Below are 27,838 nucleotides of genomic sequence, written 5' to 3'. Positions count from 1 at the left end.
GAAAGGGGAAAGAGTTGGGGGAGCAAGGGGTGGGGGAGCAAGGGTCGGCGGGGAGAAGGGTGGGGTGGGTGGGGTGGGAGAATGGGGTGGGTGGGGGAAGGGGGGGTGGGGGAGGGAGGTGGGAGGGGGGTGTGGGGGGGGGAAGGGGGTGTGTGAGGGGTAAGGGGTGTGGGGGTGTGTGTGGGGGGGATGGGGTGTGGGGGAAGGGGGTGTGCGAGGGAAGGGGGTGTGGGGGGGGAAGGGTGTGTGGGGGGGTGGGGGGGAAGGGGGTGTGCGAGGGAAGGGGGTGTGGGGGGGGGAAGGGTGTGTCAGGGGGGGAGGGGGGTGGGGTGGGGGGAAGGGGGGTGGGGGGAAGGGGGTGTGGGGGGGGAAGGGAGAGGGGGGGAAGGGAGCGGTGGGAGCAAGGGGTGGGGAAACATGAAACTTAAAGTACTTATAAAACATTTTTGGTAAATCTTTCTATAACATACACTTTACAACCTCACCAATCTTTTTATTAAAAAAGAGGTCCTCACCTACAGTGTGTTGTATCACAAACAATGGCCGCCGCTTGCTTTTCAGTTAGAAAGATTAGGCCCCGCCCACACAGTCGATTGTCTCGGTCACCAGGACCCGATTTGGAGCACAGAAGCCCCACCCACTCTATGTTCCTGTACTAAGATGGCCACGCATGCACTCTGTTACACACTGAATCAAAATGGCGTCGCACTGAAACTTTTTGCCCTCCTTGACAAAGATGGCTGCCGTTAACCTGGGGCTGTCAGCAGAAGAAATTTCCTCAGCTGCAAACACAGGATCTTCAGATTATTATTCGGGGCTTGCGACCTACCCCAGTTGCTTATGAAGCCTCCCCACCTACTGACCCCGGGAATGGAGCTGAGGCAGCACACCCTCTCCCCTCTGCCAGTGTTTGTCTCTGTCTAGGCCGGGAGCCTGGGTCTAGAGTTGCACTGCTGGCAGTTGGAGAAGCCTAGGCCCCGGGCCTGGAAAAACGGTGAAAGGTAGGAGAATTATAGAGGTTAGAGAAAAGATTTACAAATTAATTAACTTTTTTAAAAAACAATTTGTGTTTTAAAAGCAACTTTTTTTTTGCTGGAAATGTAGATTTGAAAAGAAACACGCAGAAAGTGGGAAAAAGAAATGAAAAGTTTGGAATCAAGATGGCGGCGACTCACCTCGGTTCAGAATGATAAGGCCCGCCCACACACGCACCGATTGGTCAACCGTCAGGTCACTGAACTGTACGATTGGTCAATCATCACGTCATTCAACTGTAGGATGGCCCGCCCGCACACACAATGAACCCGCCCCTACTCGATGCAAATGAGCGGATAATGAGAGGAATTTTGAACATTTTTTGGATACCGTCGGCACAATTTTTGTCGGAGCAAAAAGTAAATATGCCTACAAGAGTCCCCTAATGATGAGCTTTCTTTTGATATAACATATGCGTAGGTACGCTCTATAACTTTTGATTGTATAGCCGGCCAGAGAGCCAGAAAGAGAGACAGACAGACCCCCGACCCCCCCCCCAGACAGAGAGACAGACAGAGACAGACAGAGAGACATATCCTTTTTTTATATAGATGACAACCTAGTGGTTGTGTTACTGGACTAATGTCACAGAAACTAATCAGTTCATAATCTCATCATTGCAAATTATGAAACTGAGTTTAAATAGATCTGTAATTTGTGGGCTATGACCAGAAAAAAATAACATGTAAGCCATCAGTTGGTCATAAAAACCCAACTGGTTCACTAATGTCCTTCAGGGATGCTCTCATTACCTGGTCTGGCCTACATGTGACTCCAGTCCCCCAACATGGGGTTTACTTGGATTCAGGGCAACTAGAGATGGGCAATAAATGTGGCCTTGCCAGTGTTGCCCACATCCCAACAACAAATGGAAACAAAGGAGGGATATCAGTGAATGAAATCTTTCTCCATTTTTAAGCACTCACTGTCCCATGAAACACTCCCAGGGGAGGTACGGCACAGGTTAGATGCAACATCCCCACTGACACCTGGGAATCCCTGGCCCAAGACCGCACAAAGTGGAGGAGAAGCATCCGGGAAGGCGCGGAACACCTCGAGTCTCTTCACCGGAAGCCAAGCGCAAGCAGCGCACGTCAACCCAAGCACCCCACCCACCCGCCCCTTTAACCACCGTCTGCTCCACCTGTGACAGAGGCTGTAGGCCCCGCATTGGACTCATCAGTCACCTGCAAACTCATTTTTAACGTGGAAGCAAGTCATCCTCGGTTCCGAAGAAGACACTGTCCCATCAAACACTCGCAGGACAGGTACAGCACGGGTTAGATACAGAGTAAAGCTCCCTCTACACTGTCCCATCAAACACTCGCAGGACAGGTACAGCACGGGTTGGATACAGAGTAAAGCTCCCTCTACACTGTCCCATCAAACACTCCCAGGGCAGGTACAGCACGGGTTGGATACAGAGTAAAGCTCCCTCTAATAACAACAGAAAATGCTGGAAAAACTCAGCAGGTCAGGCAACATCCGTGGAGAGAAATTTGAGTTGACGTTTCGGGTCGAACCCTTCTTCAACCCTCTACACTGTCCCGTCAAACACTCCCAGGGCAGGTACAGCACGGGTTAGATGTAGAGTAAATTTCTCTCTACACTTCACCTTTAACGTAGACAAATGTCCCAAGGTGCTTCACAGAGGAATTTTAGGACAAAAATGGGACACCTAACCAAAGGAGGAGATATTAAATGGGGCCAGAGAGGTGGGTTTTAAAGAGGGTCTTAAAGGAGGAGTGGGAGATGAAGAGCAGGAGGCTATAGATGTTGGTTTGTACATTTTATAAAGTTTATTTTTTGTTAACTTGCCCATGTATGGACTTCATCCAATGTAATAGATAAATGAATGATAGAGTGTGTGACAAGCACTAACATCACACTTATCTATAGGATCGAGAGACACTGTTAATGATCACAAAATACATAGGAATACTTCGAAGGTACAACACAGGCCATTCGACCCAAGCAGTCCGTGCCAGTGTTTACCCTTCACGCAAGCAAATAGCTCTAATCACTATTATTAGTTCTAATAGTTTTAATCCACCTATCTAATCTAATCTTGAATGTTGACATAGTTTCTGCCTCAACCACCGACCCTGGGAGTGAGTCCCACAGCCTCACAACTCTCTGTGTGAAGAGGTTACTCCTGCCCTCTGTTCTAAACCTCTTGCATTTAATCTTGTGTCTATGGCCCCTCGTTCTTGACACCTCAACTACTGGAAACAGTCTGCTTCTATCTACCCTGACCCATCCTTTCAGAATTTTAAACACTTCTATCGTATCGCCCCGTAATCTGCGTTGATCTAACAAAAAAGGCCCAATTTTTCAAGTCTTTCCTTGTCTTTGTATTTCCACATACCAGGCAGCATCCTGGTGAACCTGAGCTGTACTCGTTCTAAAGCCGCAATATCCTTCCTATAGTGTGGAGCCCAACACTGCTCACTGTACTCTAACTGAGGTCTTGCTAATGGTTTGTATAGAAAAAAATTGCTAACACACAGGGTGGCTAGAATGTGGAATTATCAGCCACAAACCGTTGTTGAGTCCATAGATTCTCTTGAAAGTTAATTCAATAATTGCTTGAAAAAGAGGAATGTTGAAAGGAACTGGGGAGCAAGCAGGTGAGTGACATTTGACTGAATGTCTAGTGAAGAAAAACACTGGCACAGACTTGATGGGAGGTGAGGAGACGGTAGGGTTGCACTTGTCAATTATGGAGCCATAAGTCAGTTACCATGTCTAAGGTAGGGGTTACCAACTCTGGTTGGACATATTCCTGGAGCTTTCATCACAAGGCCTCCAACCTCCAACTACCCTGTCCAGTAAAACCTCCTTTTCCCCTATCTCCAATATTTTTATAACTAATAAATGAAAGTGTTCAAAGAAATTGAATTAAACTCAATTTTTTTAATGCCTCTATGACTTTTCTCCTGGGTTGCTCGGTGCCGTGTCCAGGAGATTAATCGTCAATTCCTGGAGACTCCAGGACAATCCTGGAGAGTTGGCAACCCTAGTCTGAGGCTGCACATATATAAAAATTGATGGACGCAACAGACAGGGAAACACATGGACATCTAAATGATGGACACAGCTCTCGTCTGGTGTCAGCCTTGGCTCAGTGGGTAGCACTCTCACCTCTGTGTCAGAAGGTCATGGGTTCAAGACACTCTCTAGGAACTTGAGCACATAATCCAGGCTGACACTTACAGTACAGAGCTGAGGGAGTGCTGCACTGTCAGAGGTGCCATCTTTCAGATGAGACATTAAATCGAGGCCCCGTCTGCCCTCTCAGGTTGACGTCAAAGATTCAACGGCACTATTTTGACAGGTGACTGTCCTGGCCAATATTTATCCCTCAATCAACACCACTAAAACAGATTCTCATATTGCCGTTTATGGATCTTGCTGTGCGGTAATTGGCTGCCACGTTGCCCTACAATACAACAGTGGCTACACTTCAAAATTACTTGATTGGCTGTGAAGCGCTTTGGGCCGCCATGAGGTCATGAAAGGTGCCCTGTAAATGCAAAGTTTTTTTCTTTCTTCTTTCCTGTCTCCACCTTGCAAGCAGCGATCAACACCCCGAGAATGTGAAACATACACTGGGCCTACGTGGATCAGCAAATAGGAAACACGCGGGACTATTAGTGCTTCAGTGCCAGTAACCCGAGCCCACCTACTGTTGCAGTGAAGGAAATCCCCGCACACAGCGACAAACAGAAAAACTGACGGGCCGTAGTCGCTGTATTAGTTGAGTGAATTCAGAGGAAAGAGCAGCTTCCTGTTTACTCTCCAACCGATTGGAGCTCTCTTTGCATGATGCAATCAAACTTGAGAATTTCGAGCCTGTCGCAGTCTCTGAACATTATACAATGACCTTTTGTCTGGGTGTTCCTGATGCAAAGTTTCTAATACAGAATGTGGCCCAATTTCAAGAAGTCTTGTGTACATTTTGTATATTTTATATATTCTACCTGGAACCAATGTTTCCTTTAATTTTTTTTTGGGTGCGCGGCCCATTCCAACTCCGTGCATGCGTGGTCTTTCCTATTTAAAAGCCGGTGAGCCGGCTGCGCGGGAGCTGCAGAGCGCTGCGCGGCCCTTAAAGGGAACATTGTATGGAACAATGAATCATAGAATAGTGCAGCACAGAAGGCCATTCGGCCCATCGAGTCTGCGCCAGCTCTTTCGAAGAGCAATCCAGTTAGTCCCACTCCCCCACTCTTTCCCCGTATCCCTGCAATTTTTTTCTCCTTCAAGTATTTATCCAATTCCCTTTTGAAGGCTACTATTGAATCTATATCCACCACCCTTTCAGGCAGTGGATTCCAATTCCTAACCACTCGGTGTATAAAAAAGTTTTTCCTCGTGTCGCCTCTGGTTCTTTTGCCAATCACCTTAAACCTGTGCACTCTGGTTAGCGACCCTTCAGCCATTGGAAACAGTTTCTCTTTATTTACTCTATCGAAACGCTTCATGATTTTAAATATCTCGATCAAATCTCCTCTTGGCCTTCTCTGCTCCAAGGTGAACAACCCCAGCTTCTCCAGTCTATCCACGTATCTGTAATCCCTCATCCCTGGAACCATTCTAGTAAATCTCTTCTGTACCCTCTCCAAAGCCTTCATGTATTTCCTAAAGTGCGGGGCCCAGAATTGGACACAATACTCCAGCTGGGGCCGAACTAGTGTTTTATATAGGTTTAGTATAACTTCCTGGCTTTTGTACTCTATGCTTCTATTTACAAAGCCCAGGATCCCATATGCTTTATAAACTGCTTTGTTAACCTGTCCTGCCACCTTCAAAGGTTTGTGCACAAACACCACCAGGTCTCTCTGTTCTTGCACCCACTTTAAAATTGTACCATTTAACTTGTATTGTCTCTCCTCATTCTCCCTACCAAAATGTGTCACCTCACACTTTTTTGCATTGTGTCATGTGTTGCCCATTCCACCAGCCTGTCTCTCTCCTCTTCAAGTCTATTACGATCTTCCTCGTTGTTCACTACACTTCCAAGTTTCGTGTCATCTGCAGATTTCAAAATTGTGCCCTGTACCCCGATGTAACATAAGTCCGATTTTAACTGGGGTGGGGGGGGGGGGGCGAGTGAGGGGCTAACGGGGCCAGCAACAGGCTTGTCAACATGAGGCCCAGGCTTTTGCAACTCCCAGGCCTCATTTAAATAGGTTCGGCCCAAACCCGTCAACAACCATGTGGCACTAGCGGGTGAGCGTGGCAGGACGCAGCCGCTCCAGACCTGCGGGAACGGGTCCAGGAGGCAATCATGGGGGTGGGGGGAGGGGGTGTTGGGAGAGGAGGGAAGCCCAAAGCAGGAGAGAGCCAAGGTTTCCTCCTCCGTAACAATGCCCATCTCCACCCCTGCCTTAGCTCATCTGCTGCTGAAACCCTCATCTATACCTCCAGACTCGACTATTCCAATGCTCAATTGGCTGGTCTCCCAACTTCTACCCTCCTTAAACAGCAGCTCACACAACACCTGTACCCTAACTCGCACCAAGTCCCGTTCACCCATCACACCCCGTGCTCGCTGACCTACGCTGGCTCCCGGTCCAGCAATGACACCATTAAAAAAATTCTCATCCTTGTTTTCAAATCCCTCCATGGCCTCGCCCCTCCCAATCTCTGTAACCTCCTCCAGCCCTACAACCCCCCGAGATCTCTGCACTCCTCCAATTCTGCGTCACCAATTTTCATCGCGCCACCATTAGCGGCCGTGCCTTCAGCCGCCTAGGCCCTAAACTCTCTCACCTCCTTTAAGACACTCCTTAAAATCTAACTCTGACCAAGCTTTTGCTCATCTGCCCTAATATCTCCTGATGTGGTTTGGTGCAAAATTTTGTTTGATAACGCTCCTGTGAAGCACCTTGGGACGTTTCACTACATTAAAGGCACCATATAAATGCAAGATGTTGCAACTCTTTTAGCTTTACTCTGTATTTAACCTGCATTGTACCTGCCCTGGGAGTGCTTGATGGGTCAGTGTAGAGGGAGCTTTACTTTGTATCTAACCCATGCTGTACCTGCCCTGGGAGTGTTTGTTGGGACAGTGTAGAGGGAGCTTTACTCTGCATTTAACCTGTGCTGTACCTGCCCTGGGAGTGTTTGATGGGTCAGTGTAGAGGGAGCTTTACTCTGTATCTAACCCGTGCTGTACCTGCTCTGGGAGTGCTTGATGGGACAGTGTAGAGGGAGCTTTACTCTGTATCTAACCCGTGCTATACCTGCCCTGGGAGTGTTTGATGGGACAGTGTGGAGGGAGCTTTACTCTGTATCTAACCTGTGCTATAACTGCCCTGGGAGTGTTTGATGGGGACAGTGTAGAGGGAGCTTTACTCTGTATCTAACCCGTGCTGTACCTGCCCTGGGAGTGCTTGATGGGTCAGTGTAGAGGGAGCTTTACTCTGTATCTAACCCGTGCTATACCTGCCCTGGGAGTGTTTGATGGGACAGTGTGGAGGGGGCTTTATTCTGTATCTAACCTGTGCTGTACCTGCCCTGGGAGTGTTTGATGGGACAGTGTGGAGGGGGCTTTATTCTGTATCTAACCTGTGCTGTACCTGCCCTGGGAGTGTTTGATGGGACAGTGTGGAGGGGGCTTTATTCTGTATCTAACCTGTGCTATAACTGCCCTGGGAGTGTTTGATGGGACAGTGTAGAGGGAGCTTTACTCTGTATCTAACCCATGCTGTACCTGCCCTGGGAGTGTTTGATGGGACAGTGTAGAGGGAGCTTTACTCTGTATCTAACCCATGCTGTACCTGCCCTGGGAGTGTTTGATGGGACAGTGTAGAGGGAGCTTTACTCTGTATCTAACCTGTGCTGTACCTGCCCTGGGAGTGTTTGATGGGACAGTGTGGAGGGAGCTTTACTCTGTATCTAACCTGTGCTATAACTGCCCTGGGAGTGTTTGATGGGGACAGTGTGGAGGGAGCTTTACTCTGTATCTAACCTGTGCTATAACTGCCCTGGGAGTGTTTGATGGGGACAGTGTAGAGGGAGCTTTACTCTGTATCTAACCCGTGCTATACCTGCCCTGGGAGTGTTTGATGGGACAGTGTAGAGGGAGCTTTACTCTGTATCTAACCCGTGCTATACCTGCCCTGGGAGTGTTTGATGGGACAGTGTGGAGGGAGCTTTACTCTGTATCTAACCTGTGCTATAACTGCCCTGGGAGTGTTTGATGGGGACAGTGTGGAGGGAGCTTTACTCTGTATCTAACCTGTGCTATAACTGCCCTGGGAGTGTTTGATGGGGACAGTGTGGAGGGAGCTTTACTCTGTATCTAACCCGTGCTGTACCTGCCCTGGGAGTGTTTGATGGGACAGTGTAGAGGGAGCTTTACTCTGTATCTAACCCGTGCTGTACCTGCCCTGGGAGTGTTTGATGGGACAGTGTAGAGGGAGCTTTACTCTGTATCTAACCCGTGCTGTACCTGCCCTGGGAGTGTTTGATGGGTCAGTGTAGAGGGAGCTTTACTCTGTATCCAACCTGTGCTGTACCTGCCCTGGGAGTGTTTGATGGGTCAGTGTAGAGGGAGCTTTACTCTGTGTCTAACCCCGTGCTGTACCTGCCCTGGGAGTGTTTGATGGGTCAGTATAGAGGGAGCTTTACTCTGTATCTAACCCGTGCTGTACCTGCCCTGGGAGTGTTTGATGGGTCAGTGTAGAGGGAGCTTTACTCTGTATCTAACCCCGTGCTGTACCTGCCCTGGGAGTGTTTGATGGGTCAGTGTAGAGGGAGCTTTACTCTGTATCTAACCTATGCTGTTGTACTACAACAACAACTTGTAATTTTATGGTGCCTTAAATGTAGTAAACTGTCCCAAGGCGCGTCACAGGGGCGATTATCAAACAAAATTTTGCACCAAGTCACATAAGGATAAATTAGGGCAGATGACCAAAAGCTTGGTCAAAGAGGTAGGTTTTAAGGAGCATCTTAAAGGAGGAAAGAGAGGTAGAGAGATTCAGGCAGGGAATTCCAGAGCTTAGGGCCCAGGCAGCTGAAGGTACGGCCACCAATGGTGGAGCAATTAAAATCGGGGATGCGCAAGAGGCCAGAATTGGAGGAGCGCAGAGATCTCGGCGGGTTGTAGGGCTGGAGGAGGTTACAGAGATAGGGAGGGTACCTGCCCTGGCTGGGAGTGTGTGATGGGTCAGTGTAGAGGAAGCTTTAATTTCACTTTAGTATCGTATGAGAAACATCAAGTGCCCATTGTCTGAAATGCAGTGGTAACTCTCTCATTATATTTGTCTGTTCCACCCAAGCTCTGGGGTGGGTTGGGGTGGAAATTAACCGACAGGCTGCGCCAGGCTGTCTCACGAACCATTCTGAGGGAGAGTCATTCTGAAACACACCGCTGATTTCACTTTTTGTTGCTAAAAGGGCGATGCCACTGTTTTGACATTGTTTGGCTGGTCAAACAGGCAATGGCCTGCTTGACGGACTCCACTTGCTGTTCACCACTGGGAGGCTGGGGGTCCTTTTGTGTGCTTACACTTTACATCGTCTGCAGGAAGAATTTTTCCTTTGCTGTTTTCTCATTTTAGTGGCCATCACATGATGCTCCGTACACAGCTACGGTGTAGTATGCCGCGAGCTAGTGGTGCTATAGTTACAGTGGCTTCCTCAAAAGCATAACATTGGATCATTTATCTCTCTTACACCGTGAATGAAATATAATGGAACAGCAGATTATGGGCCACAGTTCGTTAGACATTTTCCCTCGCCCTTCAGCTCGAAATCTTTTTGCGCCGTAACTTACTGGAAGTGCGAGCTGACAATGGCGTGGTGTGGGCAAGTCACTGACCCTTGCCCTGGCCTGGTCACTGACCCTTTTGAACTGAGTGATGCGCATTTAGATAAGTTCTGCAGCGAACCCTGTCTACCTGAATCACAAAGACAGTGCAGGTTGCTCATTCTCTGACTTATGGATGCTGATGAAATTCCTTTTGCCAGTTAGATATCAGCCTTGGCTCATTGGTAACACTCTTGCCTCTGAGCCAGAAACTTGAGCACAAAAATCTAGGTACTCGGGGAGCGCTGCACTGTTGGCGGTGTCGTCTTTCAGATGAGACGTTAAACCAAGGCCCCGTCTGCCCTCTCAGATGGACGTAAAAGATCCCACTGCACTGTTCAAAAAAGAGCAGAGGATGTCTCGCCGATGTCCTGGCCAATATTTACCCCCTAACTAATATCACTAAAACAGAATATCTGTTCATTTATCACATTGCTGTTTGTGGGATCTTCACAGAATCACAGAAACCCCACAGTGCAGATAGAGGCCATTTCGGCCCATCGAGCCTGCACTGACACATATCCCATCCTATCCCCGTAACCCCACGTATTTAATCCCCTAACACTAAGGGTCAATTTATCATAGCCAAATCAACCTAACCCGCACATCTTTGGACTGTGGGAGGAAACCGGAGCACCCGGAGGAAACCCACACAGACACAGGGAGAATGTGCAAACTCCACACAGACAGTCGCCCGAGGCCGGATTTGAACCCGGGTCCCTGGTGCTGTGAGGCAACAGTGCTAACCACTATGCCACCGTGAAGAGCCAATGTCCTGGCCAATATTTACCCCCTAACTAATATCACTAAAACAGAATATCTGTTCGTTTATCACATTGCTGTTTGTGGGATCTTGTTGTGCGTAAATTGGCTGCTGCGTTGCCCCACATTGCAACAGAGACTACACTTGAAAAGTAATTCATTGGCTGTAAAGGGCTTTGGGACGTCCTGAGGTCGTGAAAGGCGCTATATAATTGCGAGTTCTTTCTTTCTTTGCCCATAACTGTAGCAAAAAAGATTTCACATTTTGCTGCCCTTTTCACTGACGGAAAGGATTTCTCCCTTGTGCTTTCAGTGGAGGCCGAGCAGGAGAAGCCAATAGAAATTGGACGAATTTGATTCGCCAACCTGTGGACCTGGGTGTAACTAACCAACCTGCCTCAAGGCTCATCCTGCAGTGATTAAATGAATCAGCATCGATTGTTTCAAGGAACTGTTTGTGCAACACCTTTAATAGGAACATAGAAGATAGGAGCAGGAGTAGGCCATTCGGCCCCTTGAGCCTGTTCCGCCATTTAATGAGATCATGGCTGATCATCGAAATTCAGTACCCTGTCCCTGCTTTCTCCCCATATCCCTTGATCTCTTTAGCCTTTAGTACGTTTGCTGTGTGCCTTGGTTGGATAGTGTGTTTAACATTAGGCCCAAGGGTTAGGGTTATACTCTTCAAAAAACGTCACTACAAATGACTCACTGGCATTTTACTGCTCCTGGCAAGGAAATTCCACACCCAGAGACATACCGGGCTGATTGACACTCATTTCCCAGCTCTCTTTCGTTCCTGACGCTAACTGGGAATTCAATGAATGTTCACTTGGGGGCTCTCAGAGACAGACTCTAAGGGACAAAATTCCCTGTATCAAGAGTTGCCTCGCCCTCAAACTCATTCTTTCCCACAGGCTCTCAAATCCATGCAGGATTTAAATTTGGATTTGAGACTGTGGGGGAAAAAAAGACTTGCATTTCTATAGCGCCATTCACGACCACCAGACATCCCAAAACGCTTTACAGCCAATGAAGTACTTTTGAAGTGCAGTCACTGTTGTAATGTAGGAAACACGGCAGCCAATTAGTGAACAGCAAGCTCCCACAAACAGCAATGTGATAATGACCAGATAATCTGTTTTTATTATGTTGATTGAGGGATAAATATTGACCAGGAAGCATTGATTTGAGATTCTCTGTGCTACAGTTTACACTATTAGAAGCCACCAACACACTTAGGCCATTGTTCAAACTGCTGTCTCACACATATACACACACATGTGCACACAAAGACACAATTCCTTTTTTGTGAAAATTGAAGTACAAAGTAAGGGATCTCAGTCTGGGAACAGATCACGCTCACACTATATTTACAGTGTCAGCAACAATGTTTCCTTTGAGCTGCGTGGGCGTGCAGCTCTCTGGACCTCCCGCACAGCCACCTCACCAGCTTCTCCATGAGAAAAACCGTGCGCGCGCGCTATGTTCAATGGGCCATGCAGCTCGTTAAAGGGGCCGCACACCCAAAAAAAGATTGACGGAAACATTAGTCAGCATCAAATACTCCCAGGGCAGGTACAGCGCAGGTTAGATATAGAGTAAAGGTCCCTCTACACTGTCACATCAAACAGTTGCAGGACAGGTACAGCACGGGTTAGATACAGAGTAAAGCTCCCTCTACACTGCCCCATCAAACACTCCCAGGGCAGGTACAGCACGGGTTAGATACAGAGTAAAGCTCCCTCTACACTGCCCCATCAAACACTCCAAGCTCAGGTACAGCACGGGTTAGATACAGAGTAAAGCTCCTTCTACATCGTCTCATCAAACACTCCCAGGGCAGGTACAGCACGGGTTAGATACAGAGTAAAGCTCCCTCTATACTGACCCATCAAACACTCCCAGGGCAGGTACAGCACGGGGTTAGATACAGAGTAAAGCTCCCTCTACACTGTCCCATCAAACACTCCCAGGGCAGATACAGCACGGGTTAGATACAGAGTAAAGCTCCCTCTACACTGTCCCATCAAACACTCCCAGGGCAGGTACAGCACGGGTTAGATACAGAGTAAAGCTCCCTCCACACTGTCCCCATCAAACACTCCTAGGGCAGTTATAGCACAGGTTAGATACAGAGTAAAGCTCCCTCCACACTGTCCCCATCAAACACTCCCAGGGCAGTTATAGCACAGGTTAGATACAGAGTAAAGCTCCCTCCACACTGTCCCATCAAACACTCCCAGGGCAGCAGGTACAGCACGGGGTTAGATACAGAGTAAAGCTCCCTCTACACTGTCCCATCAAACACCCCAAGCTCAGGTACAGTATGGGTTAAATACAGAGTAAAGCTCCCTCTACACTGTCCCATCAAACACTCCCAGGACAGGTACAGCACGGGTTAGATATGAAGTAAAGCTCCCTCTACACTGTCCCCTGAAGCACTCCCAGGGCAGGTACAGCACGGGTTAGATACAGAGTCAAGCTCCCACTGCTCGGTTCTACCAACGTGCTTCAGGTCTAATCTCAGGAGTGCCATCTACTGCACCAGTATGAAGTGTTTCCATTTCCTACATCAATCATCCTGTAGCCTCTGAGTGAGATTATCTGTTCAATGCCAGCTTTTACTAGGAACATTATGACCTGGAGGAGGCCATTCAGCCTCTCGGGCCTGCTCCATCATTCAATTAGATCATTGCTGATCTGTACCTCAACTCCAGTCACCCACCTTTGCTCCAGATCCCTCGATACCCTTACCCGACAGAAATCCATCAATCTCAGTCTTGAAAGCTCTAATTGACCCCCAGCAAACACAGCCTTTTGGGTGAGAGAGTTCTTGATTTCTGCTACCCTTTGTGTGAAGAAGTGCTTCCTGATTTCACTCCTTAATGGCCTGGCTTTAATTTTAAGAATATGGCCCTTGTTCTTGATTCCCCCACCAGAGGAAATAGTTTCTCTGTATCTACCCTATCGAAACCTTTTATCATTTTAAACACCTCGATCAGATCACCCCTCAACCTTCTAAACTCAAGGGAATTCGTTCATGCACCTTTATGATTGTGGGTTTGACCCCACTTCAAGATTTGAGCACATAATCTAGGGCAACACTTCCGTACTGAGGAGCCCTGCATTGACAGAGCAACTGTCCCTCGGATCAGACATTTATCCCAGGGCCCCTTCTCCCCATTGTGGTGGGCGTTGGAAATCCCACGGCCTTATTGAAAGAAGAGGAGGCAATTCCACCCGATGGGAATACAAGTCAAGTTTCTGCAACCTGTCCTCAAAATGGGCCGTGGGCCGATATCCAGTAGGAACCAAACTGGGACTGTGCAAGCACACTGCCTGTTGTTCGTCAGTCTGTCTGGGCTGGATTGCATGCTAGATGGTAAAAGTTAAGCCATGCACCCTCTGATCCTGTGCTTCTCGTATAAGTACACTTTGACCTGGTCTGCCATTGCACCTGCAGGCAGACTTACCTGGATACCGAGCTCTTACTACACAGACAAACAAAACCTGATTGCCAATTGGTCAGTTTCCCTCAGACACAGCCATTAATAAATGTAGAGTCACTGAATTAACCGTTTGAATTGTTGCATCCTGTCGAGGTAGTGGGCTGATGTCTGGATGGAGCAACAGAGCAGACTCACCACCCACCAGTGCAGGCTGAGACACAGCTGGAACATTTGTCTGTGCCTCTCGCAAGGGGTATTTTGGTGAAACACTGATTATTCCATTAGGTCAGTGAAATTACCCACTGCAAAATGCCCCCCTAGAGAACCGTGTGTTTGTGCCTGTGTATGTGTGTCTCTCTCTCTCTGTCTCTGTCTCGTGCCCTCCTGATTGTGCCTCACCAATGTTGTATCTGATGATTGTTTTGGGGGGTGATTTTCAACCAGCCAAAATCTTGAAGGGCGGGGGGGTGGGGTGAGAGGGCTGGGCCGGGGCAGATTACTGTGGGGTCCCAGCCAAACACGGGGGATCCTGCCAGCAAGGAACCCAGAGGAATAAGACAGGACACGTCCCGTCCCTGAGCCCCGGGTTTTCCATCTCCACATCTCTGCCGCGATCCAGGGCAAGTGTGAGGGAGGAGAGGATATCGGGGGGGCGGGGTGCAGAGGGACCCGACTGTTGTTGGAGCCCAGGGCCCTGCGGCACTTTGCCTATCAAGGCCTGCCTGTACATGGTCGAGTAGCTTGCCCGCTCGAAACAGACGTCTGCTTAAATATGACAATAGAAAGAAATAAAGCATTTATATAGCGTCTTTCACAACCTCAGGACGTCCCAAAGCGCTTTACAGACAGTGAAGTAATTTTGAAGTGTAGTCACTGTTGTACTGTAGAAAACGCAGCAGCCAATTTGCGCACAGCAAGATCCCAAAAACAGCAATGAGATAATGACCAGATAATCTGTTTTAGGTGTTGCTGAGGGATAAGTATTGGCCCCAGGACACGGTGGAGAACTCCACTGCTCTTCTTCGAAATAGTGCCATGGGATCATTTACGTCCACCTGAGAGAGCAGACAGGGCCTCGGTTTAACGTCTCATCTGAAAGATGGCACCTCCGACAGTGCAGCACTCCCTCAGCACTGCACTGGGAGCGTCAGCCTAGATTTCTGTGCTCAAGTCTCTGGAGTGGGACTTGAACCCACAACGTTCTGACTCAAGAGGTGAGTGTGCTACGGCTGACCTAGATACCAGTTGCAGGATGGGGATTGCCATTTCCTGTTACCTATCGAGCGGAATGTGTACCACGCATGTTCTGCCCGATCATACCAGTCATTCAGCGGTCTAACCAGCGATCCCTTTATTTCTGCGGAGACTGGAGGAGCAGGACTTCCCTATCCAAGCCCACAAAAAACCACATGTGTGACCATCGCCTGCCCCCTCCCCACTCCCCACCCAGTTCTGCTCGGAATTTCCTTGGTCTTTCTGCCAATGCGTGACCATGACTTCACCAGTCCAGAATTTCAGGAAAATTATAGAATCATACAGAATAGAAGGCGGCCATTCGGCCCATTGTGCCTGTACCAGCTATCATCTTTATCTGCACTACCTGTTGGTCACACTTTGGATGTCAGACCACGTCTAATGCAAATTTCGGAGTCACATAGGGGCTGAATTTCCACCTGGGATCTCCCTATCATCCGCTGCAGCTTTTACCTCAGGGCAATGAGGAATGTGCAATAAATATTCATTTGCCAGCGAACCATTCCAAGAATAAAAATGAATGAGTCTTATCAAGTAGCATCATGTAGCATATTTTATCTGAATTTGAATTTACTTTTGCAAAGTTAACTTTTGAGATTGCCGTGTGGGCTCAGAGGGACATACCTCATTGGTGGCTGTGTACTTGAAGGTAAGGTTTCGGGGTATGGAGGTTCTGGCCCGAGGGATCTCAGCATATTTTGCCAGGTCCCCTGGTTGGTCATTTACAATGTAGGTGCACTTCTCTTCCAGATCCACCTCTCTCCACTGGCTCATGTCCGTGACCTCAGCTTTCATCTTCATACCTTCTCAGTGTCTCACTCGCTCCAACGTGACAGTACCAATCACAACATCGGAGAACCTGCAGAGTCAAGCAAAAGAATTATAAAAGAAAAGAAAGACTTGCATTTATATAGCGCCTTTCACCACCTCAGGGCGTCCCAAAGTGCTTCACAGCCAATGAATTACCTTTTGAAGTGCAATCACTGTGGTAATGTAGGAAACACGGCAGCCAATTTGTGCACAGCAAGCTCCCACAAAGAGCAAGGAGATGAATTACGAGATAATCTGCCTTGGTGTTGTTGGCTGAGGAATAGATTTTGGCCCAGGACACAGGGGAGAACTCACCTTCTCTTTGAATAGTGCCGTGGAATCTTATACGTCCACCTGAGAGGGCAGACTCAGGTTAACATCTCATCCGAAAGACGACACCTCCGACAGTGCGGCGGCACTCCCTCAGTACTGGGAGTGCCAGCCTTGGATTATGTTTTCAGGTCTCTGGACCTTCTGACTCAGATGTGAGAGAGTGCTGTCCACTGAGTCACGGCCAACACCTAATTATTATTATTGTTTGAGAAGCAGTGCAACTTAATCAACTGGCAGTTGCGCACAATTGAATGTTTTGCATCAAGAGTTTAAAGCAGGCGAGAAATAAATGATGCGCCAAGATGTTGCGAAAGTTCTTGGTGCAGAGATGAAAGGGTGTGGGGGATCTACTTATGCAAATAAAACCCTTCCAGCTCCACAATAAATCTGATTCTCTGACCAGCCAATGCTATCAATTAAAACACTGGCCCAGTAATTCGGGTCCCAACGCGTGAGTACGGACGGGGTATTCACGCGTGGGCCCGATGGAATTGCCGGTTTTCAGCATGCGCGGAAAACCGGCATTTCCTTTCCTCTGAACCAAGTGCTTCCTGATTTCACTCCCGAGTGGCCCAGCTCTAACTTTAAGATTGTACCCCCTTGTGCTATTTCTCCCACTAGAGGAAATAGTTTCTCCGTATCTACCCCATCGAATCCCTTAATCATTTTAAACACCTCGATTGTATCACCATTACACACGCTAACTCCCCTCCCCACACAAAAACAACAAAAACTTGCATTTATATAGCGCCTTCAATGTAGTAAAACGTCCCAAGGCGCGTTATCAAACAAAATTTGACACAAGCCACATAAGGAGATATTAGGATAGGTGACCAAAAGCTTAGCCAAAGAGGTAGATTTTAAGGAGCGTCTTAAAGGAGGAGAGAGAGGTGGCGAGAAATGTTCCCCCTAATTTTCTTTTGGGCGCGTGGTCCCACGGCCCATTCAAAGTTTCACGCATTTGAAAAGCCGGTCCCGGGCTGTGCGGGACCGGCAGATAGCTGTGCAGCTTAGAGGGAACGTTGGTAGGGAGGCGGAGAGGTTTAGGGAGGGAATTCCAGAGCTTAAGGCCCAGGCAGCTGAAGGTACGGCCGCCAAAGATGGAGCGATGAAAATCGGGGATGTGCAAGAGGCCAGAATTGGAGGAGCGCAGAGATCTCGGGGGGTTGGAGGAGGTTACAGAGATAGGGAGGGGTCGAGGCCATAGAAGGATTTGAAAACAAGGATGAGAATTTTAAAATCGAGGCGTTGCTGGACCGGGAGCCAATGTAGGTCAGCGAGCACGGGAGGTGATGGGTGAAGGGGACTCGGTGCGAGTTAGGATACAGGCAGCAGAGTTTTGGATGAGCTCAAGTCTCACGATCCAAAAAACCAGGTCAGTTCGCTCCACAGAGGCAGCCTGACTTGCTGAGTGTCAACACGCGAGGGCAATGTTTCTCAGACCCTGATGCAGAGTGCCGCTTGGGTGAGATTTTCTGTAAGACGCTTTAGTGCTCTATCCAAGAGGTAAGCGCTGTGACTGAGCTGGAATTAGCAAGGATTGGATACTTGATCCGGCTCCAGCTTTTCACTCCAAGCCCTTATGGGATCTCTCAACTGGGATCAGTTTTTTTTTTAAACAGAGCACACCTCCAATAACTTTCTAAACAGGCCTTGGCTGTTTAGTTCTCGGGGAATACCAACCCTTCAGTATTTTGGTGATAGGTCTCAGGACAGGTCCAGGGCCTGGGCTGGGCTTTCTCCCAGCTAGGCCCTGCATCTTGGGTCGCCAACTCTGGTTGGACACATTCCTGGAGGTTTCATCACATGATCTCCTGCCTCCAACCGCCCCGCCCCCACACTCCCGCCATTGGTCGCCCAACATGTCCATCCTCGCGGTGCCCCGCCTTCCCATGGCCAATTGGAAAGCAAACAGACTCTGTTACCCGATTGAATGATTCTTGACCGTCAGTCAAACAGCCTTTTTTCCCCATGTCCAATATGATGAATTTAAAAAAATGATTCAGGTCCTGATGTGCAGAATTGTTTATTCTATTGCGAAACTAATTTGAATAAATTCCTGCCCCACCAATTTAATAAATTAATTGCTCTCACGCTATGCCTCCCAACATGACACGCACCATGATCGGGTCAGAAGGCAGCCCGCTGGGGACATGCTCCCTGCCCCTCAGTCTGTGCTGCTCTGTGTAAACAGGTGGTGCTGGAAATGCAGGTCAGATTGCCAGCATCTGAAAGACAAGGATAATACATTTCACGATAGCAAAATACTGCAGATGCTGGAAATCCAAAATAATAACAAGTGGGGACAAGTTTCAGTTCTGATGAAAGTCCCCACCTAATATGTTAATTTGTCCTTTCTCTTTCAGTCACTGACTCACCGCTTGTGCATTGCCAGCATTTTGTGATTTTCCTTTTAACCTCAGGATAGTCAGACAGGTACTTCATTAATAGACAAACCGTGAAACACACAGACAGGTAGGTATGACGGCAGTGGAATTCTGTTGAAGTCAATGAAAAAGAAATTCAGGAGCAGTGCAAACTGGGCTGCCGATTTGCTATTGTCCATTTTGTGTTGGCACCTTTGCAAGAGAAAGTCTTGCCATCCGGACATCTATTAAAAAGAGGGGGTCTCGATATCCAGACCCCATTTAAAGAGGGAGTCTTGACCAATGTTCCCCGTAATTTATTTTGGGTGCGCGGCCCCTTTAAGGGCCTGCGTGGCCCATTGACAGTTTCGTGCAAGCCGGTCCCAGGCTGCGCGGGACCAACAGAGAGCTGTGCAGCCGCGCAGCTTAGAGGGAACATTGGTCTCGATATCCGGACATCTGTGAGAGGGAGTCTTGATATCCGGACCCCTTTTAAAGAAGGAGTCTCGAAATCAGGAACCCTTTTAAAGAGGGAGTCTCGTCACCAGAATTTTCTCTTGGAAACAATACGTATCTCCATCAGGTTGTTTCTCAGAGAGACAGTCTCCTCACCAGAATCCCTTTTAAAGTGACAGCCCCAACAACCCTGGTTACCAGGCCTCAGTACATCGTTCATTGGGTATGATCCCCGGTTATTTCTTGTCTACAGCTCATCAGTAATTCTAACACAGCAACAGAACAGCGCACCTGCCACACTTAATGCACTGGTGCTATTCCTACATTTCAAACAGTATTGTCATTGCATTGGCGCAGAAGCTGTACTCTGAACAGGTGCGGTAGCCGTATAACCATAGTGGTTATTTTACTAGACTAGTAAACTCTGGCCTGGACTAATAATCCGGAGATGCGAGTTCAAATCCCACCATGGCAGTTTGTGATTTTGAATTCAGTTAATTAAATAAATCTGGCATAAAAAGCTGGTATAATTAAAAATGACCATGAAGCTGTTGGATTGTTGTAAAAACCCATCTGGTTCACTAATGTCCTTTAGGGAGGAAAATCTGCCGTCCTTACCTGGTCTGGCCTATATGTGACTCCAGACCCTCAGCAATGTGGTTGACTCTTAACTGCCCTGTGAAACGGCCCATCAAGTCACTCAGTTGTACCACACTGCTACAAAAATTCCCTGTGGGAGTGCCTTCACCTCACGGAGTGCAGTGGTAATTCCCAAAATAAATCCCTTAATACCCATACAATAACAACAGAGTTTGACTTTATTCAGGCTCCTTAAATCAAGGGCAATAAATGCTGGCCAGCGGTGCCCACATTCTGTGAATGAATAAAAATAGGTGGTACTGGCAGGGCAGCTGGAATCACAAAGGATAACAGGTTCCAAATATTGATCCACATGGATCACACGTATAACCTTGCTAGGACGAGAGGAACAGCAATAGCATCACCCAGATCACCGACCCCCACATCAGTGGTCTATAGTGTGAAGTGCTGTTAAAATCAAGGTCACTGATTTGGGGTGTTACGGAAAAAATGTACAGAATCACAAAAATTCCCAAAATACATCCCTTAATTCCCATACAATAACAATTGAATTTGACTTTATTCAGGCTCCTTAAATCAGAGACCTCCGGTTACAATTTACCTCGACCGCTGGTCAGCAGTGGGTAAAATGCAGATCGACCGCTGGTCAGCAATGGGTAAAATGCAGATCGACCGCTGGTCAGTAATGGGTAAAATGCAGATCGATCGCTGGTCAGCAATCGGTAAAATGCAGATCGACCGCTGGTCAGCAATGGGTAAAATGCAGATCGACCGCTGGTCAGCAATGGGTAAAATGCAGATCGACCGCTGGTCAGCAATGGGTAAAATGCAGATCGACCGCTGGTCAGCAATGGGTAAAATGCAGATCGACCGCTGGTCAGCAATGGGTAAAATGCAGATCGACCGCTGGTCAGCAATGGGTAAAATGCAGATCGACCGCTGGTCAGCAATGGGTAAAATGCAGATCGACCGCTGGTCAGCAATGGGTAAAATGCAGATCGACCGCTGGTCAGCAATGGGTAAAATGCAGATCGACCGCTGGTCAGCAATGGGTAAAATGCAGATCGACCGCTGGTCAGCAATGGGTAAAATGCAGATCGACCGCTGGTCAGCAATGGGTAAAATGCAGATCGATTGCTGGTCAGCAATGGGTAAAATGCAGATCGACCGCTGGTCAGCAATGGGTAAAATGCAGATCGACCGCTGGTCAGCAATGGGTAAAATGCAGATCGACCGCTGGTCAGCAATGGGTAAAATGCAGATCGACCGCTGGTCAGCAATGGGTAAAATGCAGATCGATCGCTGGTCAGCAATGGGTAAAATGCAGATCGATCGCTGGTCAGTAATGGGTAAAATGCAGATCGATCGCTGGTCAGCAATGGGTAAAATGCAGATCGACCACTGATCAGCAATGGGTAAAATGCAGTTCGACCACTGGTCAGCAATGGGTAAAATGCAGATCGATCGCTGGCTGGTCAGCAATGGGTAAAATGCAGATCGACCGCTGGTCAGCAATAGGTAAAATGCAGATCGATCACTGGTCAGCAATGGGTAAAATGCAGTTGGACCGCTGGTTGTATGACCCCCTACAGGCTTGTTGACAGTTATCACACTAGATCCCACCATTTGTGCGTCTGTGTAAGTGACGCTGATTGCCTATTTCAGAGGCTGACAATGACGTGGGAGGGAGAATGGTCTCCAGTGATTCACCAGCAGAACATCAGTCTCAAATGCACCTCAATACAAACAATGTCACAATGTTCTTGAATGGAAAACCAAAGGGTTGGTGAGGCAACTAGTCCACAGTATGGACCTGGCAACACTATGAAGTCAGGTAGCAACAGCAAAAGAAACAGAAGCATTTAATCCATCTAAGAGCAAACACAGCCAGGCTGGGTCACACTGACTGAAGGCACAGATATCTAGCAATCAATGGCCTTTCCAAGTGGAAATGATCTCACCTCACACAGCCGACAGCAAGGGATGATTCATTTTTAAAAATTAAAAACAGGATCTCTTGATCCCCCATCAGAACAATGGCCTTCCCCCCTAACCACCAACCCCCCCACCCCCCTGCAATTTGCCTGCAAAACCAACCAAATCCGTTGAATGTGCCCCATGACGGGGTGTCAGCTGTGACTCAGTGGGCATCACGCTTGCCTCTGAGTCAGAAGGTTGTGGGTTCAAGTCTTACTCCAGAGACTTGCGCACATAACCCAGGCTGACACTCCCAGTGCAGTGCTGAGGGAGTGCTGCACTGTCGGAGGTGCCGTCTTTCAGATGAGATGTTAAACTGAGGGCTTTTCTGCCCTCTCAGGTGGACGTAAAAGATGCTATTTTGAAGAAGAGCAGGGGAATTTACCCGTGTGTCCTGGCCAATATTTATCCCTCAACATCACTCAAATAGATTTATCTGGTCATTATCACATTGTTGTTTTTGGGATCTTGCTGTGTGCTAATTGGCTGCCATGTTTCCTACATTATAAGAGTGACTACACTTCAAAAAGCACTTCATTGGCTGTAAAGCACTTTGGAACATCCTGAAAGGCAGTATAGAACTGTAAATTCATTCTTTCATGATGCAAAATAGCTCTATGAACAAGCACACTTACACCCAGGACATCAAATACTCCAGCCTGCCCATCAGCAGACCTCAGCGCAGACAAAAAATCAACAGGGCACTGTGCATGCACTGAAACTCAGCTACACAGGGTTTGACCAGTCAATCAGGAGGCTACAGAGTGACCGGAACATGGCAGGATTGCATCGCATGCTGCCCCTGTACTCTGGAGACTAAGGTCGAAAGCACCATTGAAGTGATACATCAACCAAGGCAATCCATTCAGCACGGTGGAGGAGACTGTCCCAGTCCTTGATTTCAAATCTTCTAACTTTATTTGTTTGAGCTGCGAATGATCGCGAACTGTAGAGACATTTCAGAATTAAAATCAAAAACAGAAATTATTCCAAAACGGCTTGGGCTTAAAGGGGCAGTGTCTGCGTGAGGGGAAGTGGGGGTAAGTATCTGGCAAATCTTTTATTGTTTGAAGAGGAAGAATAGTAGCACAAGTAAAGTATCACTTTGTTTACATGCAGTAAGATTCAACCCGATTTACACCATTGCCTTTGGCAGCTGAAAAAATAGTGGGGAGAAAAACCTGATCAACTTGTTTTTACAAAGGTAGTGCCCCTTTAAGAAAGTTCTCATTCATTTCTCGGTATTGACTATCCAGGAATTAACATCAGTTCATCAAGTAAGCTGGCGTTCTGGGAACTAACACAGCTTTACTGAGCTTGAGGAAAGGGCTAAGGTGATTGCCAAATATAAACAGACTAGAGTTATTTCAGACTTGCCACTTCTCTATTTATTGATTTGTCCAATGTACAAGCTTTTAAAACCCACACTTGGCGTCACCTAATCACTACTCTTCCGTCCTCCGCTATCCTGCTCTCTGGGCCTCGACCCTCCACCTAGATTCCTCAATAAAACAGACTTTGCCCACGCAATCCCGCACCAGTAGTGCCAATCTCGAGCTACACTGACTGCACAACTCTGCTGCACAAACTCTGCAGTACCTTTAAAGAATGTTGTCAGTGATGTCCTTGTTTCAGAAGGAAGGTACTTACATGTCAAGCTTTGCTTCTACAATGCTGTGATCAACCTCCCTTCCATACCCCGCTCCCTGCTCGAACAGATTAAATCCTCATCCTTCCTTTGCGTTTGGTGTCCTCTCAAAATCGGTCTCTCGGTCCTGAGCTTCCAAAACTTTAGGCAGCACAGGGTCAATCCCCTCACTCACCCATTGGGCCAGAGTTGCCCAATCGAACGGGACCCGATGCGACTCTATCCGCATTCAGTATTGCCATAGGCTGCCAAGGTACCCAACCGTCAACGGATTATTTCAGATTAACCAATCAGGAGGGCATTAATGGTTTAGCCTAGGGAAGCTGTCCCTTTCTCTCTCCCCCCAAAAATTGGAACAAAGAGCAGACTCAAAGATAGCACATGGTCAGTGTTAAGTCTGATTGATGCTGTCAGTGACCTCCGTCTCACTCGAGCAGACAGTGACCTTAACCCATTAAATACCAGGCACCTGGAACAAGCCAGCAAGCGGGAGCTGACCTATATTCAAAAACAATCAATTATCATATTTAATAAGACTTGGGTTATTATCTCTCAGTAAAGGATGTGCACGCACAAAAGCACAGCATGGTGCGGCCCAGCTCTGGATCCACGCAGCCATCTGGGAGGCTAACAAGGGACCCGTGCGCTTGTTTATCCTGCTCCTTTCTCCATTGTTGCGAGTCACTGGTTGTGTCTTGTTTCCCCCTCCCTCAAAATTATCTCCCCTCCTCTCCTGCAAGCTTCACTCTCGCTGGGGTGTGACACCACAGGTGTCGGTCGTCCTTCTGTACCTCACTCCAGCGGCTGGACAGCGAGCGTCAGCTGGCTATTTAACCACAAAGGGTGTCACGCCACAGCCAGATCCAATCCTCATCCCCGGTATCAAACGTGCATGTTTCAGCTGGGGCTCCCTGTGTAATGACCAGTAGCACGTGGGCTGGCTGATTTTCCCCCTCTCTAGCCCAGGGGCACCACAATTGGTGCCTGGGCTGCGACCAGCTAACTCACAACTCAGTTCATTCACAGACCTTCCTTGGTCTCAGTTCCGTACCAGCCCACACACTTACCCACAAGGCTCTGCTTTTTGTAGAATGAACCTGTGGTGTGAGCAGACACACCCTGATTCAGCTCTAAACACCAAGCCCAAAACAGTCAACAGTATGTTATTAGATTCCAGCCTGTAACTCACTCCCGGGTATCTGTTATTCTATATATAAACCCCAACAAACCCCTCGATTAGATTCCAGCCTGTAACTCACTCCTGGGTATCTGTTATTCTATATATAAACCCCAACAAACCCCTCGATTAGATTCCAGCCTGTAACTCACTCCCGGGTATCTGTTATTCTATATATAAACCCCAACAAACCCCTCGATTAGATTCCAGCCTGTAACTCACTCCCGGGTATCTGTTATTCTATATATAAACCCCAACAAACCCCTCGATTAGATTCCAGCCTGTAACTCACAACTGGGTATCCATTATTCTATATATAAACCACCTAATTCCCTCAATTAGATTCTAGCTTATAACTTTGTTATTCTATATATCTGTGCTCAGATTTTTGGAGCGGAGAGTAAAATCTTGGATAATTTAGACACAGTTCCCATATCCTGTTATCCCCATGCATGTCCTGTCAGAGATTGGGTGGGGGGGGGGGGGTGGTGATAGTGCCTCTGCCTCATGTGCTTGCAAGCTGCTAATTATGAGCATGGACTTCCTGACTTGGGTGATCAGAGGGTTGGCACTCCCTCATAACCACACACCATTTCCTATCAGCTGAATAATACCTTTCTCCTGAGCCTTCTCGAATTTTCAAACCACAAAATGTGCAAATACAAATCTCACTGGACCGCAGTCCCATTATGCTGTGACACATGATTATCTTTTATGTCCGGTCTGTGTTGAATTTTTGGACTAATTTAATTTTTTTCTCCCCCACACAATCTTGCCCATCACTGGTGGAGACACTTGTACAATTACTGGCGTCGGCAATTCTGAATGATCCAAGGTGCTTCAGTGAAGAGAGTGTGGGGGAGATCACGGAACAGGGCTGAGGAAGAGTTAGTGACTGGACAAGTGGTGGTAGATAGGGTGTTAGAGGAGGCACTTGAAAGTGGAGAGTTGTAACAAATGGGAGGGGTTTTAGGCAACAATCGTACCGTGCAGGGGGTGGTGACTGAAGACTGTACGACTGATGGGGAAGCAGAGGGAGGGACAGACGCACAGAAGCCCACAGTCTAAAGATTGGAAGGCGCACTCCAGGACGTAGGGATGGACTGGTTGCAGAGATTGGTCAGGAAGTGGTGATGGGTATGGAAAGCTTGTACGTGAAGGCAAAGATTTTGAATTTGGTGCACTGGGGCATCAAAGCAAATAGAGATCAGCAAGGACAGGGTGATAGGTGAACAGGATTCAGTACAGGATTGGGTATGGGCAGATGCTCTGTACACCACGGTAAGGTCAGGCAAGGTATTACCATGACAACACAGACCAGTTATCTTTGGGTAGTGTCATGCTAAGTGGCAGCCGTGGCTCAGTGGGTAGCACTCCTGCATTGGAATCAGAAAATTGTGGGTTCAAGTCCCACTCCAGACACTCCCAGTGCAGTACTGAGGGAAAAATTCTCACAAATATGCCCTGAATTCAGAAATTTGAATGACGACCAAAAACTCCCATACCTACTGGGGGAGGAGAGAAGCTGTGTAGCACTGGCGGCACACTATGTTACAGCTTGCCATGAACAGAGGGACAACCAGTAAACCTAAGAAAAGAGTATATATAAATAATGCAAATGTATATTTATACACTCAGGGATATACCTGTTTATACACTGTATGAATAGAACTGCGTTTATGTGTTCAACCATAAATGTATTTTGATGCTTTGGCAACATAAGATGTACCTTATCATGCCAATAAAGCGATTTGAATTGAATTGAGTGTAGTACTGTCAGAGGTGCCACCTTTTGGATGAGACGTTAAACCACTGCCCTCTCAGGTGATGTAAACGATCCCATGGCACTATTGGAAGAAGAGGAGGGGAGTTCTCCCGGTGCCCTGGCCAATTATTTCTCCCTCAACCAACACCATCAAAAACAGATTGTCTGATCATTATCACATTGCTGTTTGTGGGACCTTGCTGTGTGTAAATTGACTGCCGCGTTTCCTACATTACACCAGCGACTACATTTCGAAAGTACTTCATGGGCTGTAAAGCGCTTCGGGATGTCCTGATGTTGCGAAACGCAAAGTTGTTGTTGTATTTGAAATGGCGATAGAAAAATTCTTGTGCCCTCTTCTGAGAAAGGACATCCCTGTAAAGCAATTGTTTACGCCTCACGCGGGCAGTCGGGGTTTAGTCCACTTGCCCGTGTTTGCGGATGAAAAATCGGCATCGCTTGCAGATTCTCGCGGCCCCAAGGATGGAACGGTAGCGTACTGTTGGTGGAAATTCTCACAACCCTTTTGCAAGATCAGACATTCCCACTCAGAGTTCCATCCTTCAGAGCATCAGGAGCAGTGGGCGGGTGGGGGGGCGGGGGGGAGATTGACAGTGTAGTGTGAGGTGATGGAGGGCAGGTAGGCTGCCAGATTGAACAGGGGGAGGGAGGACTGTGGCCTACACTGATCTGTCAGAGTAACCCTGGGGGTAGAGTCAGGAGGCAAGGGCTTGGATTAACCACTTGGGGGTGAGTAAACCTGACGCACAGCACTGGACCTTGACAGTGAGAATACCAAGGTGCCTGGTGTTGATTCAATGTTGGCTCTTCCATTATGCTCATCATACATCTGATGAGGAAACGCTTGAAAGCAGTCGCTGGAAGATGTTATCTGGAGAGCGTGCTGGAGAACACGCACGGATATATCCAGGGATTGGTGCCCACCACGAGTGATCAGCCTCAGCAGAAGCTCTTTGATGCCAACAGGTGGAACCAGCGCTCAGTGGGCTATGGTGCCGTTAGGAAGAAGATGCTGATATTGGGCTACTCACCAGGCCTCTCTCTCTCTCTCCGAGCTCCTGGGACCTGCCGTTCACCTAGTGAGGGGTCAGAGATAAAAGCTAGTGGACAGGTACAAAAAGCTAATGGAATGTTGGCCTTTATCTCAGGGGGCTGGAATAGAAAGGGGAAGAAGTGATGCTTCAGTTGTACAGGGCCTGGGTCAGACCCCATCGGGAGCACTGCGTTCAGTTCTGGGCCCCACACCTCAGGAAGGGGATATTGGCCTTGGAGGGGGAGCAGCGGAGATTCATGACAATGATAAAGGGTTAATGGGTAAAATTATGAAGACAGGTTGCATAAACTTGGCTTATATTCCC

At 47.9% G+C, this 27,838-nt stretch overlaps 1 protein-coding gene across 2 annotated transcripts in view; it reads right to left on the bottom strand.

Moving 5' to 3' along the window:
• The window catches only part of LOC147103293 (PR domain zinc finger protein 1-like), a 165,457-nt gene that overhangs the window by 49,561 nt on the left and 88,058 nt on the right, over nt 1-27,838 (bottom strand). The window contains exons 1-2 of one of the 2 annotated variants that reach the window (XM_085962759.1): nt 23,520-23,612; nt 15,952-16,186 (exon numbers count right to left, since the gene is read on the bottom strand). In XM_085962759.1, the coding sequence (XP_085818885.1) occupies nt 15,952-16,128 (177 nt within the window). In that variant the 5' untranslated portion in view covers nt 16,129-16,186; nt 23,520-23,612. Of the gene's footprint in view, nt 1-15,951; nt 16,187-23,519; nt 23,613-27,838 lie in introns of those variants that run through there. The other variant, XM_085962757.1, reaches the window with a different exon arrangement.

Source organism: Somniosus microcephalus, chromosome 20 (assembly GCF_052327205.1).
Source record: "Somniosus microcephalus isolate GS21.2 chromosome 20, FLI_Smic_1.0, whole genome shotgun sequence".
In the NCBI taxonomy this organism is placed as follows: Eukaryota; Metazoa; Chordata; class Chondrichthyes; order Squaliformes; family Somniosidae; genus Somniosus; species Somniosus microcephalus.
Note: the sequence above shows the minus strand (reverse complement) of the source record. Positions and strands in the feature narration are given on the sequence as shown.